General features: G+C 40.8%; 1 protein-coding gene across 2 annotated transcripts in view; it reads right to left on the reverse strand.

Annotated features, from left to right (window-relative positions):
* The window catches only part of slc45a4a (solute carrier family 45 member 4a), a 52,055-nt gene that overhangs the window by 16,860 nt on the left and 16,891 nt on the right, over nt 1-18,304 (reverse strand). For both annotated transcript variants that reach the window (XM_006787926.3, XM_006787927.3), the window contains one exon: nt 14,293-15,618. In XM_006787926.3, the coding sequence (XP_006787989.2) occupies nt 14,293-14,611 (319 nt within the window). In that variant the 5' untranslated portion in view covers nt 14,612-15,618. The remainder of the gene's footprint in view (nt 1-14,292; nt 15,619-18,304) is intronic.

The following is an 18,304-nucleotide window of genomic DNA, read 5'->3' on the forward strand; positions in this document are numbered from 1 at the left end:
TAATGCTCAAGTGTAACAAGAAGTTTACATCAAAGGCAGTTTGACATATTAGCCGGCAGCTGGAATAATCATAACTTAAACATGTGATGCTCAGTTCATACCACTGACAGCTCCATGTTGTCTGTATGTGACTGATAATTAAGTGTCCGAATAAATCACTTAGAGAAGAAAATAAATGTGTAAGAAGTAAGAAATAAATAAATAAGTAAGAAATAAATGTGTGCAGTGGGCCCATTCTGGCCCCCGGACATCAAACAGTAAAGTTTATCTGATAATATCACTTCTTAAATTTCTTCTAGATTGAAATGCTTGCACATGGAGGAGAGGCTAGACACGGATGGTTGCTCCTGCTGGTCTAAGTCATCTAACTGTCTAATAGTAGTCTAATGCTCCAAAGTGTAACTCATATTCACCTTATTTAAAGAAAAACAAAAAACATAAGCAGCCAAAGAAGTTGCTCTACACATCTGCACTTCTTTTTTGCTCCTTGCTTAAAAATGTGGTCACATAAGTGAGACAGCGAGAGTTCGTTTCTGCTTTTCCTCCAAAAGTTCTTAATCAGTTATAATTGATCTCTGTTGGGCAATCAAACACCACTGCTCTGACCCAAATGCCTCCAGATCAAAGAATGCAAGTGTGCCACTTTTGAAAAGGACACAGTTGGAAGAAGACGAATTTTCCCTAACTTTGCTGATAAAATGACGCCTGTAGAGTGAAAACTGTGGACTCAGCAGCGGGTTACAGAGAAAAACTTCAGAAGAAATGTTTTGCTTTGCCCACTCTGTCGGCTAACTTATCCACTCTAGCTGTGACTATTCTGTCTGCTCAAACTAAAGGGGTTTATGTCTTCACAACAAATAACAAACAAATCATTTGAAGATGATGCACGTATTGTGCAAACTAGGCTGTCAGTTTTAAAGGGCATTTCTGCAAAATTCCATTCATATATATATAAATATATATATTATTTAGGAATAAATAATAAACTACAACCAATCTAATTATTTTTTCAATTTCTTAATTGTTTAGCCTGTTGAGCCAACATACTGGTACCTGGTCTCGCTCCTCCTCTCTCGCACCATTAACTGCTAGCTCCACTGGAAAACAACAAAACTTAACTCCAAACGTAAAATCAAACAATCAGTCCTTTTCCTACAAAACAAACAATCTTATTCTCTCCTATTCCAGCCCTTCACTTCTACTCTCTCTCTCTTTCCGTTCCCATTCCTCCCGTTCCCATTCTCCCATAAACCCCCCAAAAACAATCCTTTCATATCCTGCGCTGGCGTGAGAAAACCACAAGAAAAATGACAAGGGTCCAGAAAAGAGGGAGAGAAACGGTGTGAAAAGTGAGAGTAGGGTAGAGGTCATGATGGGAGAAAGTGGGCAGGAAGGAAGGAGGGCGAGAGCGAGAGAACGAGAGACAGAGAGCGCGAGGAGAGGAAAGGAGGAAGCAGGTGGTCTTAAATAAACAAAACATGCAAACTGAGTCAGGTGTAGCACTCAAAGAGGAAGGAAGAAAGAAAGGGAAGAAATGTGGTTTGTAACAGATGGGGCCGTGAGGGCAGAATTAAAATTTAGACTCTTATGGTCAATATTTCATTATTGATAAGTGTTTGGCAGTGGGTTCGATTTCAGCAGGAGGGAAGAAGAGTTCTTCTTGCAGCTCATTTAAAATCTGCAAATATGTAGAATTAATATCTTTGAAGTCTGGGACAGATATCTGCTGATGTTAAAGTAAAATTTCAGCGTATATCTGTGAGGAAAACATATCCTCATGTTGTTATTTACCTTTTTAATTTATTCTGGAAGAAAGTGGTTTGAAGGAAGATTAAACCGAGTGATTGCTGAAGTACAAACTGAGCTTCAAAGGACATTTTATGCTGTAATTTGCTGTTGGTGTTCATGCTTTTCCTTTTAACCTGCCATTTGCCCTAGCTGGAAGAGCTGGGAATTAGGGCTGGGCGATATGGCCTAAAATTCATATCGCAATATAATTTGAAGCATGTGCGGTAACGATATATATCGCAATATATTCTTTTCTTCTGTATAACATATTTTCCACACTATAAGGTGCACTTAAAATCCTTTAATTTTCTCAAAAATCGAGAGTGTTCCTTATATATGAATTCTGGTTGTGCTTACTGACCTTGAACCAATTTTGGCGTGCAGAAATCTGTTAAAAAATGTTTTAGTACAACTTTGGTAAGCCACACTGCTTGATGGATTGTCAGAGCATTACGGCTGCCGTAGTGAGGAGCTTCACGGAGTAATCTGGGTCCAAAACTGTCCATTTCAGGTCCCAAAGTCAAACGAACACTGAGAGTTAAAAACGGTCTAAATTCTTTAATCTTTAATAAAATCATCAGCGTTGCCGCTTTACCAGGCGTAACAATTAAGTTTAACATCCAGGCATCCATGAAAACAGAAGTTATAAAATTTAACGTTGTTAGAAGTTAGCAGGAAGTTAGCTTGCTAGTTTCCACCTAAACATGACATACCATGTTCTGACTGAGAGATTTTTGAAACTAATTAAAACGTAGAGCTCTGCTACCACTTCCGATATAAATGAAGACGGAAAACTAAACAGCAGTGGCGTTTGTAGGGTTACTGAAGTTGGACTCCCTGGTATAGAGATTGACAGACCACGTGACTTACGCGCATTGCATGCCGGGAACTCGTGGCAAAACAATCCAAGTACCGCATCAAACACAAGCATTTGCAGCACCGCAAAACGTTCATTCTCCGGTTCCAATACCTTCTTGCTTTTTCTTTGCCCCCAAAAAAGTTATGTACAAAACGAAGGAGAACGATGCCGGTCCGTACAAAGACAGACTTGATGAAAAGTCAAAGAAAAGATACGAGGAAAAAATCAAAGGAGTGAAAGGGTCAGACCCTTACGAGCACACAAAGTGGACAGAGTGTTGTGAAAAATGACGTATTAACTACTACAAAACACTTACCTTTGTGGAAATGCTTGGAGCAGACTAACATGTGAGCTGGAGTGTTCTGGGACGTTATATTTGTTCTTTGAATGGCTGCAATCCAGACCATCTGTCGCCTCTTTGTTACTTCGGAAACATGGCTTGAACAATTTCTCTTCAACGACATAAGCCGATAACAACCGATCTCTTTACCGGTCGGCTTCCCGTGGCTGTCATGCGACCGGCTATTGCAGTAAATAATACAACAGCTTCTTGCCATTTTTTGTGTTTCTTTTTATCGCTGGGTGACTGTTTACAATTGAAAGCCTGCGTGCGCTAGTACCGCTTGCCACGAGTTCCCAGAATTCTTTGCGGTTTTTGAATGACGTCACATTTCAATAAGAGATTGAAATGTGACGTCAAAATCTTTATTGTTGGCCAAATTTATATTGTTTCTATCGTATATCGTTTATATCGCCCACCCCTACTGGGAATGCTGATTCATTGCATTATTATTATTATTGTATTGTGGCATCTGCTAAAAGCAAACTTGGCCAACATTTATGTTCACGATGACTGGGGAGTGGAAAGAAAGAAATGCCTGAGACAGACAGAGGGAGACATCAGGAGAGACAGGAATGATTCACAGTGCTTCCCAACAGCAAGAGATGGTGAGAGCATCAATCACACAACAGACACACACGGATGCTAGTACCAAGGCGCGTGCACACACACACTGAAGAAAAATGCAGATCCAAGTAGGCAAGCTCCACCACCAAGGTTGTTATTAACAAAGTGCCTATTAGGGAGAAATACAGCAAACTGCTAACTCAATCAATGAAAGCAAGAAATCTCAAAGAAATTTCTACCTGATATAGATGAGTGTGTGTATCACAGATTTATAACCCTATTCTTGAGAGAAAGGTGGGTTTTTACACTCCATACACACACACGCGCGCACGCACACACAAATCTGTTTTATATTGCCCGGAAACTGCTTTAAGAGACGTTTATCCAGCTCATTTAACACAAAAAAGAGCAGATATTATCCTCTGCGTGAGCGAGAGTCCTAAAACACAAGGGCAAAATCCACCACCAACTGTCCTCACTACGTAAAAGATGGCATTAAAGATGCATGAAGCTTGCATGTACATGCACACACACGCAGCTGCTTTTAGTCAGCAGAGTTATGTAACAGCACTGCAGTAAACTAGGAGCCTCCCACTGAGATGGAGAGAGGAAGGAGAGCCAGACAGATGGAGACATTTACACCGACTGCGAAGTTTGATGAGTGAAATCAGACTGAATGAGTGAATTTACTCTTTCCAGCTATCTGTCATTGGCACTGATATAGCGCCTCGTGTGATTGACAGCAGGGAGTCAGGTCTCTGGCTGGGGCTGACCTATAACACACAGGATGCTCCAGCTGGCAACATTTGCTGTCCTTTCACTACCAAAGAAGCGATCGATGAAGCCGATTGGCAGTGATCAGTCGGTAATGTTACGTAATGACGAGTACAGTAGGTCAGCCATGTAACGAGGTGGCACTTCTGCATTTTTTTGAAATTCAAAACGTGACACATTAAAGCCTGAAATACAATTGTTCCCTTCGACACACAAAGGGGAATTTCAGCTTTCTGTGATGATGCAACAATCTGAAATTATTTTATTGATCTACTTTGTGTATTGGCCAGCCACCACTAATCGCATGGGACACACAACTCAGTAAAATCAAAACGCTTCAACAGTTTCAAAGCGAAAACACGACAAGCAGCTTCAAAGAAAGTAGAGCCAGAACCTGTTGCAAAAACTAATATGTCCCCTCTGATTTTCTCATTTTATATCTGGAGGTTTTTTAAAAAAAAAAAGGCCTCTGCAATAAATATAGGTATATTTCATTGTCATGTGAAACCTTTTTTTTTCCAAGTTACAATTTTGTAATAGTCACAAGTCAGACGGCTTCTTCCTTGTGACTATGCTGCAATGCATTTTGCAATACCTCAAACTTTCTGTGGTAAGAGGTGACCCTTACAAGTTCATAAAAGTTTAAAATTGCACAGTAATACATGTCATATATGTACTGACCTCATGACTGATCCAGACACAGATCTCTGTGGTATTACACAGAGATGCAATACCTGGAGGTCAAAATAATAATAATAAAAAAAACACAAACTAATGAATATCATCTTTAAACATGTGGCATGTAATCTATGAATATTAACAGTTTTCCATAAAAATAAAGTTTAAAGGAAATTAAACTGATCCTTCTGGCAAAAAACATCATAAACAGTTTTTTTAAGGTGGAAATCTATATTTCAGCCTGGATTTATATATAGCCTGGAAATATAATCCCTTATATTTATCTGTATATGGACATGAATTATTTGCCTTTGAAGTGCATCTTCCAAAAAAAGGACATTCAGCTTTCTGAGATTTAGGTTAAATTGTTAAAAAAAACGAAACAAAAGAACAGCCTTAACCCAAACCATCATCCATTTCTAAACCTAACCAACAACCTAACTACCAAAAGACTAAAAATACTCTTCTTTTGTGGGATTTGAGCACCAGTTCTTTGAGTGAAAGTCCTGTGACTGAGTAAACAACTCCACAGGACCAGTCTGTCAGTATTCATCCATCTTCCTCTCATTAATATACGGTCAAAGTCAGCGAGAGTCAGTGAGAGAGCAGATGTTTTTCTGCTCTTTTAAAATACGCACCCAATCACTCACACACACACACACACACACACACACACACACACACACACACACACACACACACACACACACACACACACACACACACACACACACACACACACACACACACACACACATCCACTCAACTGCCCTCAGGCCAACCATTACTGATGTGTTTTTTGGCTGTTGTTGGGCCTGTGTGTGTTTGTGTGTTTCACTCTTGGTTTTATGGATTTCTGGTCACTATTACTGACTGCAGTCCAACTTGTTTTGTATAGTGTGAAGTATAAAAAAGTAAAGCTGTAAAAAAAAAAAAAAAGGAATGGAAACAGTGAGTTCAGTGTTAAGGCTTCTGGATAAAGTCCATAAAACCTTTTTTTATTATTATTGTGAAACAAATATTTGTATAGTATTTGTATTAATTTTTTTTATTTGATGTAAATCTCCTTCCTCCTTTAGAGATTTTTAAGGTGTGGTTGGGTTTTTTTTTCTGTTTTCATGTGTGTTGTGATTAATTTGAGTTACAGAAAAAAAAAATTTGAGCAGCTTCTTGTCACACTAGCCTCGTGTTTATACCACTGCAGTGCTCTGAGGTTAGGATAAATGATGCGCTGAGCAAGCTGTAGGTCAGCTGTTAATGCATGATGAGGTTTGCATTTACATCTGGTTCATTTCCATATCGCACGAATCTTATTAAACAAAACTGCCGTGAGCTCAAAACCCAAACAAGCAAGCACCATTTGCACATCCAACAACATGTGGCAACTCCGCCAGCCTCTTTGCTGTACTAAAATAATTTACAGGCATTTCACAGAAATTTAATAACAAATACATTTTTGATTTTTTTCGCCATCATCTCTCTAATACAGATGTCCCCTAAAACAGCGGTCCCCAACCTTTTTTGCACCACGGACCGGTTTATGCCCGACAATATTTTCACGGACCGCCCTTTAAGGTGTCGCGGATAAATACAACAAAATAAAACCAGTACCGGTACCGAAAAAAAGAAGATTTATTCATAACACACGTGAAAAGACCCAGGAAAACCGAGTTAACGATAAAAACGATAACAAAATAACGCTGAAAACCGATAAAAACCCTGAAAACCATACATTTCACACCTGAGCCTCAACTTTCGCGGCCCGGTACCAAACGACTCACGGACCGGTACCGGTCCGAGGCCCAGGGGTTGGGGACCGCTGCCCTAAAATGAAGCACAGCTTTGTGATTTTTCAAAAATAAATTCTTACAATGAAGTTACTTACAAGAGTAAACGATTTATTGTGTTAAAACATAAATTTATGCTGATGTTCTCTATTTATTTTCAAAGATAACAACTGCTGGTCAAACCTCTGCATTTAGCATACCTTTTAGCAGGTTATAGGTCTTAAACAATGTCTTTTTATTAAGAGTTTTTCTTTAATACATATAAACAAAAAGAGAAGAACAGGATTACAGATGATCTGTACATTCGGGGTAATTAGCTTTAAGGCTGTGATATAAAAGAAAAAACAAAAAGGGAAATAAAGAAAAAAAAAAGAGAGCATAATCCCTGCAAAATAATCCCATTCATTCCCATCCAGGTCACTGCTCTAGACCTGTACACTGTGTTTCCACACCTGACATAAGAGAGTTTGCTGAAAAATTCTTATAGATTTTGAAATGCAGAAATTTTCCAGTTTTAGACACGACATGAGGTCATTTAACCACTGTTTGTGAGTGGGAGGGGCAGCGTCCCGCCACCTCAGTAGGATTGCCCTCCTGGCCAACAGGGAACAGAATGATAACACTTGTCTTTTAGAGGCCGTAGAAGCACCTTATTCCCACTGACGCCAAACAGAGCAAGAAGGGGGCCAGGGGCCAGCGTCACACTGAGAATCCTGGACAGGGTATAAACATTTTACATTTTGAAGTACTTACAGCTGCTCTCTTGTTTCCCAAGAGGTCACCGCAGTGTATGGATCAACCTGGCAGAGATTTTTATGCCAGATGACGGCTTGTTACCCTCCTGGGGCTGGGTTTATGTTTCCTCCTCCTAATTTCAAACCAACAACCTTCCGCATATTTGAACTTTAACTGTCTTTTTTTTTTCTTATTTTGTATTTTTATTCATATTAACTGTTTGTGAGGGTTTTTTTCCCCACATGTTTCAGGGTGCTCTCTGTAAACAAATTCCTTAGGCCACTGATTACAACTATAATCATCTTAATAAAACGAAAAGAATTTTTTAAAAACAGCTTCCCCCAAAGTTTCTTTGTCCCTCATCATCACCTGAGAGCTTTGCTATTTGCTTGTCTGTAGCGAGAGAGGGGCGGAAACAATGTGCTGACACACACACACACATTCAGTTCTGCATTCCTCGCATATCGTATACCGATAGCACTCACATACCTGGCTTATCGCCTGCTGGGTGGAAAAATAGCACACCTATAATATGTCTTTGACTAAAGTATTTGTTGACTCTGCATCTACACTATGTCACAAATGCAAAAAACTGATCCGTGAAAGTAACCTGTGCTGCTGCTCTCATTATAGTTTAACCGTCTCAACGACCCCTAACGGTCCACACGCCACAGTCTGGGAACCGCTGGCATCCGTGGTTCACCACTGTGCAAAGCTACTGACGTGCAAATAACTCTTTCATAAAAACACTTTTAGTGTCTATGTTAGTGATAACTTATTAAGATGAACAAATGATGAGTCCAAATTCTATAAATAAGAAGACTTCAAATAACTGAATAGACTGGTGTGTTTGTCTCTCTCTCTCTCTTTCCCTGTGGTGACAGGCAGAAGCGTAAAACGATTAATGAGGACTGATTGTGATTTACACACAGTGGCTCCTATTTCTCACATTTTTTTCAATCCAGATGTTTCTCTCCTACCTCCATATTCTAGCTATGTGTTGATAAACCCTCATTTCACCTTTCACCTTTTTCTGTCACTCTGTCCTCCATCTTTTCTATCCTTTGAATGACTTGGTCAGATTATAGTGATTAGTGAGTGTGACATCAAGCCAGTCATTTATGTAACCCTGTATTACAGTGTCTGCAAGGTCATCTGCTAGATTAGACCAGTGAACATGATAGGATCACTCAGTGGATTAGGTTACCTGGCATGCAAGTATAAACAGCGTATGATCAAGCTGATTTGTTGCAAATTAAACAGCGGGGACAGATTTCCTATTGTGACATGACAACAGGGTACCAGCTACTATCTAGCTCCCATGAAATCGGAGCAAAAGAAAAGTTAACGCGCAGACTGGCATGTGGTAAAATTTGTGACATGAATTGAAAATAACAGTTTGCTTGTAGCAAACTTGGCAAATCTGGCCTCCATTAAGCCGGCGCGGCACCGTGCCACGATGCATTAGTAAAGTAAACAAGCACTCAAATGGTTTCATTATTTCATTAACTTTAACTGCCACTTTGTGGGTCATTTAGTTTGGTATGCAAATATCAAGAGGCACATGGCTTTTCAGAATTCGAGGAAATCAGATGTAGTAAAAGGTGAAGACACTAATCCAGAGAGCTCCACCTTTGGGCCGCAGAGAAGGTCGTTTCATTTTGGATTGAAGTAATCTCCTTAAGAAGGCCACCAAAGAAGGACAACAAAGTTGTTGAGTTGCCAGCCTGCGCTCTTTTGGGTAACACAATGGTGGCATTGCTGCATAGGTGGGCAGTCAACCATGCAAATAAACAGATTATAAATAATTACTGGTTAGAAAGAGACCTTTGAATCAGACTGTGCTACTCCTGAGATTGTTTAGCCTCATGCTCGTTTTTATTTATCTTTTTTTTTTTTATTGTATTAAGTTGATTTACTGAACCCTTTCTTCATTAGAGGATCAGCCAGTTCCACGAAATAATTGAAAAAGAACGTAGGCAAAATAACACAAACTGCTGAAAATAACTGAAACGAGCTCATCTGCATCAAAGGAAAGTTGAAATTTCAAGAAAATATAACAATATTTAGTAGGTGAGTGAGTGCTGGGAGTCTTTGCTCTCCAGGTCAGTGTGTATGTGTGTGTGTGTGTGTGTGTGTGTGTGTGTGTGTGTGTGTGTGTGTGTGTGTGTGTGTGTGTGTAAGGGGGTGGGGGTGGGGGTGGGGGGGGGGTGTCTGTGTGCCTCTTGGCTGTTTTTTTGTTTCTTTTTTTCTTTTTCTTTTTTTACAGTTCTGCCAAGCGAGACCTTCTTATCTCATTGTGTTTGTATTCTGAATACAATGACAATAAAGACTTTCTATTTGATTCTATTCTATTCTATTAATCAAATTCAAAGCACAGCGACTTTTGAGGTCAGTGGGTGTAACTTAATGAGCAACGTACTCCACGGGGTTCATAAAATTACATCCAGTTCTCAAAATTAAGTGAAACAATAATGGCTATGTGAGCTATAAGTGACTCTGTATGAACCAACACGAGCTTCTGCTGTATTCACATTAATTGTACTCTTTGTCATGATTCTTACGCACTGCCTTGTATCTGTAGGTACTTAATTCTCACACCACAATGCTTCTGTGTCTGATAACGTCCCTAATCTGACGTTAGTCCAACAGCCTGCTGTTAGTATGGAGCTGCACATATATATTTGATAAAGACAAATAACGAGTATTTTGATGCTTTACTAGTTGTCTTGAGTTGCCTATGAGGTCAGTTCTGAGAAAGCTGATTATGTAATGTGACACGCTAATAACCGAAAAGATCGACACGGTCTGGACTCATCACCCCCACCCCTCACGCTGCTCTTTTTCTTTTACCTTATCACTTTTCTTAATCCCATTTCTAGAGCTGACTCCCTTTCACTCTTATCTCTGTGTGAGCATTAGGTGGTGTTCCTGCTGAGGGTGATTTTCAACAAAGACAACAGGAAAATGTCCCTGCAGGTCAAGCAGAACAAATCAAAGGCAGTGCACTGGATACAAAACATCTTTTCAAAAGACTCTTCGCCTCTCTGTGTGGCAGCTTAAATGACCTAAAAAATAGCCACAAACACAGAGTTTACAGAGAAATAAACAAGAACATTTCAGGGTATGTAAGATATCAATGCATATCCCAGCAGGGTAAGATGCAGGGTACACAGAGGCAGATCCTTCAGCTATCAGACCCCTTTCTGTGGAACAAGCTCCCAGTTTGGGTTCAGTAAACAGACACCTGCTCTACTGCTAAGATTAGGTTTAAAACTTTCCTTATTGAATCCTTGTCTCTCTGCGCACCTCTTTTGTCTCCTCCTTTCCCCATCACCCACTAACTCGTCACAGAAGATGGCTGCCCTCTTTGAGCCCACTTGTTACTGTAAACAAGGGGAGTTTGTCATCCCCACTGTGGGGTTTTCTCTAATACTGGTGAATCTTTAACCTTACAATATATGGCAGCTTGAGATGATCATTGTTGCGAACATGTGCTACTGTATATGAATAAAATTGACCTTAAATGAATTTACTTAATTGAACGCAAGAAACAAGGACAAAAGCTGCACAGTGATCATCTTATCTCACTTATATCGGCTGTTTTCAACTAGCAGCCCAGACTGTACAAGACTCAAGCCCAATTTGGTCCGATTTGATGCCTAAATTATAAATATAACTGTCTCAACAGCCCCAATATGTGCCCTTGCCTTTAGGGGAAAGGCCTGCCTCCTTGTATAAGAACAGACGAGAGCTCGGCATGCTCCCCGCACAAGCCCTTGTAAGGCAGAAGTTTCTTAGCTTTTCTCCGCGTTGTGTAAATATGGGCTCCTTGACCAAATTGTATCAGCTGCACACACACTCAGACACACACCCTCTCCCCTTCTGTGACCTCAATGTTGTGGGGTTACACATACAATGGTTTCACTCAGGCAGAGCCAACCAGCCAGCTTACTGACGATCTAGCTAATTCTAGTAGCTACAGTCAGTGCATAGAGCACTAACTACATAGAGGAGCGGGCGTGGGAGGGCGGGATATTGTTATCCCAAAACTTGGAGCTCTGCCCACAGTTAGAGGAGGGGGTTGTTTTCAGGTACTACATCTGTTTGTTTTTCCTTTAGCAGACTAAAAACATGAATGAATGCAAACACAAGCAACCTTTGTAGCTGTGAAGGGTCGGGGGAAACGTAGTCGTACACAGACGTATAACTTCCAAACTGATCTAAAAACCAAACGCTCAAGATGGTTCTGGATGTTGCAAAATAAGAACTGAAAAGTCCTTTTCTATTTCAAAACAAAGTGGCTCACCCAAAAGCCATAATAAAACTTCCTCTTCCAGGTTTGCTTCCACCTTGTTTGTTCTGCCAGCAGTTTTCCAGCTCTGTTATAATGGTCCTGTCAACACTTTACAATGGTGTTTTTATGAGGAAAAATCACTCTGGTCCACAGGGGATTTTTTTTAGCTCTACTTTGCCACTGGAAGAAAGATGTGCTGACATGCCATATTAAGATCTATTAATACATCCATGAGGCTAATCAGCATGCACAGGAAATGAGGAAAACTCTCCATGGTTAACCAAAGCATACATGGAGTTCATTTCCATGTTAGACTTGCTAAACTATCCAAAACATGATGTATGGCAGACAAAACAGGACGGGAAGTAAAATCTTGCCAAAATGTCACACAGAGAGTACAAGATCACCACAAGCAAAGTAAATTCCAACCTGCCATTTTTTCCAAAAAGTTTGTTGAAATTATTACATTATTCTCCAAATCTCTCATACTAATGAGCTCTCAGACAACTCCAATCTCGCTAAACCCTCGCTCAGCTTGTTTTATGACTTTACAGATCTTGACTGTACAGTCTTGGTTCACTCTCATCGACCTAATTTTCAGCAGCTGTTAACATGATAGGAACATCATTTGTAGTCTTTTCCAGGCTGCAGGCGTGTCACTTATGCGTAAAGCATTCTTTGGCAGCGACGTGTGACGCAAATGTACACGTTTTTATTTGTAACTTATTAGTAAAAATGCTTTGCATGGAGTATTTGGTAGTAATAATAACAACATGCACGGTTTATCTGTATTGTACTGACTGGAATCTCCTTTATTCGGATGAAAGGCAACCTTCTCATTAATTATGACGAGTAAAAGGTCAAAATGAATGAAAAACACAAATACCATGACTGGATTATCTTTCCTCTCAGTGACAAATAAAGTCACTGTTCTGTCTGCTTTAGTTTTAGCAGACTAATCTGTGGGGCTTGTACCTCCTGGCAGTTTCAAAATCTACTAAGAGGAGCTCAGACATATTCTGATCTAAAAAAAATTCGGGGCTAAAATTAGAACCAAAACATGCAGCGGCTCCCCCGTGTAATGTGTCCTCGGGAGACATGTTTAAATGAATCCCAGAAATATTTTTTGTTACTTGTGATGCCTTTTCCTGCTTTAATATTACGCATCAAGAGCACACCAATCTTTTGAATTCAGCTGAAAGCCTTTAAATTTCCAACATTTGGCTGATCTCAGTGCTGGCCTTCGACACAACAAACACTTGAAGTGCATGTTTGGGATCCTGGTTCCCTGTGGCGGCTCATCCCGGGTGAGCCGGCCAGGAGTCACGGTGTCCACAGAGTGACTTCCTATTCATGTCCCCTTGGTTATGTAAGCTAGGACATCGTGCTAATGTCAGTGAAGGGGAAGGAGAAATTTGAAGAGGAAAAAAAAGAAGCAAGAGGGGGGGTTTACATGGAAACTACAAATAATGCTATGGCTGTTTCTCACATTTTTCTCTTCACACCCTCTCCATCTCCTCTACAGACTCCAGTACCCTCCAGACAGAACTGGACTTGGCATATTTTCAAAAGGCTGTCAAAGATGACACTGGGTGCAAATGACAGCATGCCCACTGTGACCAGAGGTCTGGTTCTCTCTGTGTGTGCATGCTGTGAGGCAGGGTGTAAGCCGGGTAATCTCCAAGCAGATCCGAACAAGGTGAAGGGGAGATGAGATATGTGCTCTGACATTTTAGCTGCTAAGGTGTCCCCTTAAATGGCATTACAATTTAAAGATAGACAACAGCGTTTCATCCATCCATCCATCTGAGGGGTTGGAGCATCTGGAGCGTATCCCAGCTGTCATAGGGCAAGCGGCAGGGTACAACTTGGACAGGTTGTCAGTTTGGGTCAGGGCTGTCACAGAGAGACAGGCAACCATTCACACTCATAGTCACACCTACAACCGGTTTAGAATTACCAATTAACTTAATGCCCATGAACCCAGCCATGGGCAGGCCACATGACAGCCTCGTGCTGGTCACAACCCTGGTACCTTGGTTAAGTCAAGCACATGTTGCAGAGCTCCACTCATTAGCTTATCCCAACATCGATCCGTAGACGTAAATGTTTTCCACAACACCATGAAATGTCTTCAACACACTCTTTGCTCTACTCTATACCTCACTGATAGCAGTGAGCTAGCCAGTGATAAATTCTTTCTCCCACTGAAAACGCCACGTCCAGAAGGACAGAATCAACATTTTTTGTGAGTGGCTGCTCTTTATTGTGAGACCTTGCTGCTCTTTTCCTCACATTTTTTGTGAAATAATAATTTTGGTCGTTGTAGTTTGATGTAGATCCCGAACTACAGTTTAAAAAACACATGAAACAGATATTTTTAAAAAAACAGGAATTTTGCAGCTGAAGTACTTTGCAGATGTTGGCTTTCTATGTTTCATATGTAAATCATCTGGACTCTGCTCACCTATTTGCAGCAGCACAGGCGTCACCAGCGCTGTCTCCATGGCGTAGCAGAACTCCCGACCAAACATCACGGCTCCGTGCATCACCCATCGCTTTAAAGGAATCCCTTCGATCGATCCTTCGCTAGCAGATTCCTCTCCTCCTCGGCCTCCTTCTGCCGCTCCGCCTCCGCCTCCCAATCCATCCGTCTCGCCTCCTGCTCCTCCTTTCTCCTCATCCAAGCCTGATGCGGTGGAGTTTTTGCTGCTAACCCCACCCACCAGAGATCCGACCTGCATGGTGTCAGCCTCTGTGTTCTGGGGAGGCATGTTGGAGGGCATGCAAGCAACAGGAAAACAAGCGCACCCCTTCTAACAATACTACAGTACAAAAACAATACTACTCCTACTTCTCCTCAATTCAAGTTACTTGTACTTTAAAACGAGTAGTGACTTTCTAGAAGTAACTTCATTACAATCTTTACAAGCTACAAAATGCAATCAGTGGTTGTAACTTGCTAGTTATACACTTGTTACATCTATTACTTAAGTGTTCAAGAAGTGCTGAATAACTGTAACAGATGCTTCCCAGCCTGCGAGGTAATAAAATGTATGTTAAACTGGGTCCTACTAAAACTATAAATGTTAAAGACACTAAATATTTGCAGATAAACTAATCTGCTATCCCCAGATGTATCAGAGATCCAAAAAAAGAAGAAAAAAAAATCAATTAGCAATCAGCTGTCCTCTAAAGTTGTCCTCCAAAAACACTGCAAATTGAAATTCCCAACCTTTTTAATCCTTGTTTAAATTGGGAGGAAAAAAATCAAATAAAATCAGCTTTCTCAAGGCCTGTAGAGAATCTCAGAAAAATAAAGGAAGCAGTTGAATTTCATGGGAAGAGTACGCGGTACATTCCAAGAGTGGCTTTGTGCACTTGCTTCTTTTGTGTGTGCACGTCAAAGTGTGAGAGAAACTGCTTGCAAAACAGCTTTATTTGGTATGAAAGTGTTTGTGTGTGTAGCTGTGTTTGTTGTGTGTGTGAGTGTGTGTGTGTGGGTGTATGTGTGTGTATGTGTATGTGTGTGTTGTGGGTGTTTATGGCTTTTTTGTCATCGAGGTTTGCGCCTCTTTTTTCTTACTGTCTATTACAAGCAGTAAAAATCCATATAGAAGACCATTCAGTGAGTTCCAGAGTCATTTTCTGTATGGAGGGCTGGATGGAGGGCTGGATGACGGAGTGGGTGGGGGCGATCAAAAGGTCGCGGGGGGAGGGGGTCGGAGGAGGAGGGAATGCGGCGACGGTAGGCGGAGCTCCTCTGAAAATCCCCATCGAATGGCTGATCAATCTGGAAGAAAAATGGCAAGAGGAGAGACAAACAGCAGTGAGCTACAGCTGCTTAAATCTTAAACATGTCCTACTGTTATCTCCTAATGAGCTCGGTAGGTGTGGGAAGGTGCGAGTGATGTGATTTTTCATGCATCCGCTGAGATTAGATGAGGGAGTGGTTTTATTCTTGAAGGTGATAACGATCAGCTGCAAAAACACCAACTGAGCTTGTATAAAAGAAACTACAGCTGTTTCTTTTTTCTCTTACATGATTTATCAGCAAGTATAAAACACAGTGCAAACAGGCTTCTCATAACATTTGGCACCGATGCATATGCAATCTACACTTTAGGTCATTAGATACACCTGTTCAACTGCTTGGTAATGCAAATATCTAATCAGCCAATCCCAGGGCAGCAACGAGGTGCATTTAGGCATATAAACATGATCAAAATGGTGTGCTTTCTTCAGAATGGGGAAGAAAGGTGATTTAAGCGACTCTAAAAAGAGGCATGGTTGTTGGTGCCAGACAGGCTGGTCTGAGTTTTTCACAAACTGCTGATCTGATGGGAGTTTCCCACACAACTACCTCTAAAGTTTACAGAGAAAGAGAGGAAATATCCAGTGAGCAGCAGTTGTTTGGGTGAAAATGCTTTGTTGAAGCCAGAAGTCAGATTGCTTTGAGCTGACAGGAAGGCAATAACTAAAAAAAAACCAAAAACACTTGCACAAGGTATGAAGAAGAGTAGAAGATCAAACAAGCTGCAACTCCTGTCAGCTAAGAACAGGTTCACATGCTCACCAAGATACTCAAATAACCTCTGGAGTGACCAGAAGGTGCAATAAAGCAACTTCTGGGATGTGGCAGAAAGATTCACATCATGGATGTGCAGCCGATAAATCTGCAGCAACTGTGTGATGCTATCAAGTCAATATGGACCAAAATCTCTGAGGAATGTTTCCACCAACTTGTTGAATCTGTGCCACAAAGAATTAAAGTAGCTCTGAAGGTAAAAAGAGTCCAACCTGGTACTACCAAGGTGTAAATAACAATCTGGCCAGCGAGTATACGTAGCGAAATACTGCCAAAAAAACAAAAAGCCAAAGTAATGACATGAAAGATTTTAAAAACAAATGGGAAATTGAATTCTTATTACCTTACCTTACCTATTTACACCTTAAACAACTTTTAAATCTTCAAAAATCTTCATTATAAAGCCTGTGGATAAGCATCTCAAAATAAACCAGTGTTTCTGCTGCTTTTTACAATTAAAAGTTGTGAAAATACCAACAAAATAACCTTCCAATAACTCACCAATAACTCAAATCTAAAACCAAAGTTATATACAAGGTCACAGCATAGAGAAAAGGTCTGTTTCTGTAACTTGGCAAACCAAGTCACACGTGTTTGAATTTGTAAGTGTGAGTTTTTTGGGTTTTTTTTTTAAGTATCAGCATGCTTATACCACAATTCAGGCAGACACATACGTATGTGTTCTCTCGTATGAAAAGAGTTCATTTTTAAACGGTGTAATTGGTTTGAGCACATGATTCATCCGCGCAGACACTCGGACAGTCTTTGAAACTGGACGGGAAGGATGAAAGAATGCAATGTGTTTTATGAGCTAAAATGTTTTCAAGTTGAGCTACTGTCTCAAACAGAGGGCTTGTGTGTGTGGCGAGAAGAAACGACAGACAGATGAAAAAAAAAAAACAATCTTTAAAAAGGAGAAGGAGAACGAGGAGTACAAGAAGGGGAGGCCTTCAGCTAATAGCGCGCTTCACGGAGAGACAGAGAAACACAGTCTGCATGGAAGTTCAATACAATTTCCCACAGAGCCGAATTCCAAAGTGTGTGTTTTTGTGCGCAGTGGCCCACTGGATTAAAACCCATGGAGACCGCACGATTCATCACACCCAACACACACTAATGCTTGCCACGTGAACAGCACACATACAAAATAACAGTGCTAAGACTCTTATCGAGCCTCTTAGCGAGAGATTGAGAAAGTAAATAAAATTAGAGTGAGGGAAGGAGAGCGGTGACGGGAGGAAGGGTGGAAGGAAGGAGGGTTTTTGACAGGTGGATGGTGGGAGGAACCAGCGATGGAGGGAGAGGGGAGAAGAGACAGATCAACAGAGTTTCTTTCTTTCCTCCACTCCTAGTGTACTCACATGTCCTCATTAAGATTCATGATGTCCTCAAGATGGTCCTGAATATTTTATTGTGCACACACAGATAGGACCCTCGTCACCTGACCTCACACACTGCAGCAGATTACATAACGGCCCCTCTTCTCTCCGGGCGTACATTTAAAATACAAATATGCCCCAAATGTTCTTGTGAATTATGTTTGGATTTGAGCGCAACAACAGAAAGAACATCAGAATCTCCACGGTCAAGACAGAGGGAACGCGATGTGCTGAAAGTCTCCATGTTGAAACACAAAAACACCAACAAAATGTTCCAATCTGGTTGGCCACATATCTCCAAATACTTCATGTGTGATGGTGGACATAATTTATGGTTCCCAACAGGGTGGAGACGCTGCAATTCTGGGAAGCAATGAGTTTTTCCCCCCCCCAAATGGTACACACATTAATGTGAAGTTTAAAACAACAAGAAGAAGAAAAACACAACCGATACAGTACCAACACGATTAAATACTTATTGTGAGGATGTCAATTGGTTTCTTCATCTATGA

Source organism: Neolamprologus brichardi, chromosome 22, assembly GCF_056152115.1.
Source record: "Neolamprologus brichardi isolate AB-2024 chromosome 22, ASM5615211v1, whole genome shotgun sequence".
NCBI lineage: Eukaryota > Metazoa > Chordata > Actinopteri > Cichliformes > Cichlidae > Neolamprologus > Neolamprologus brichardi.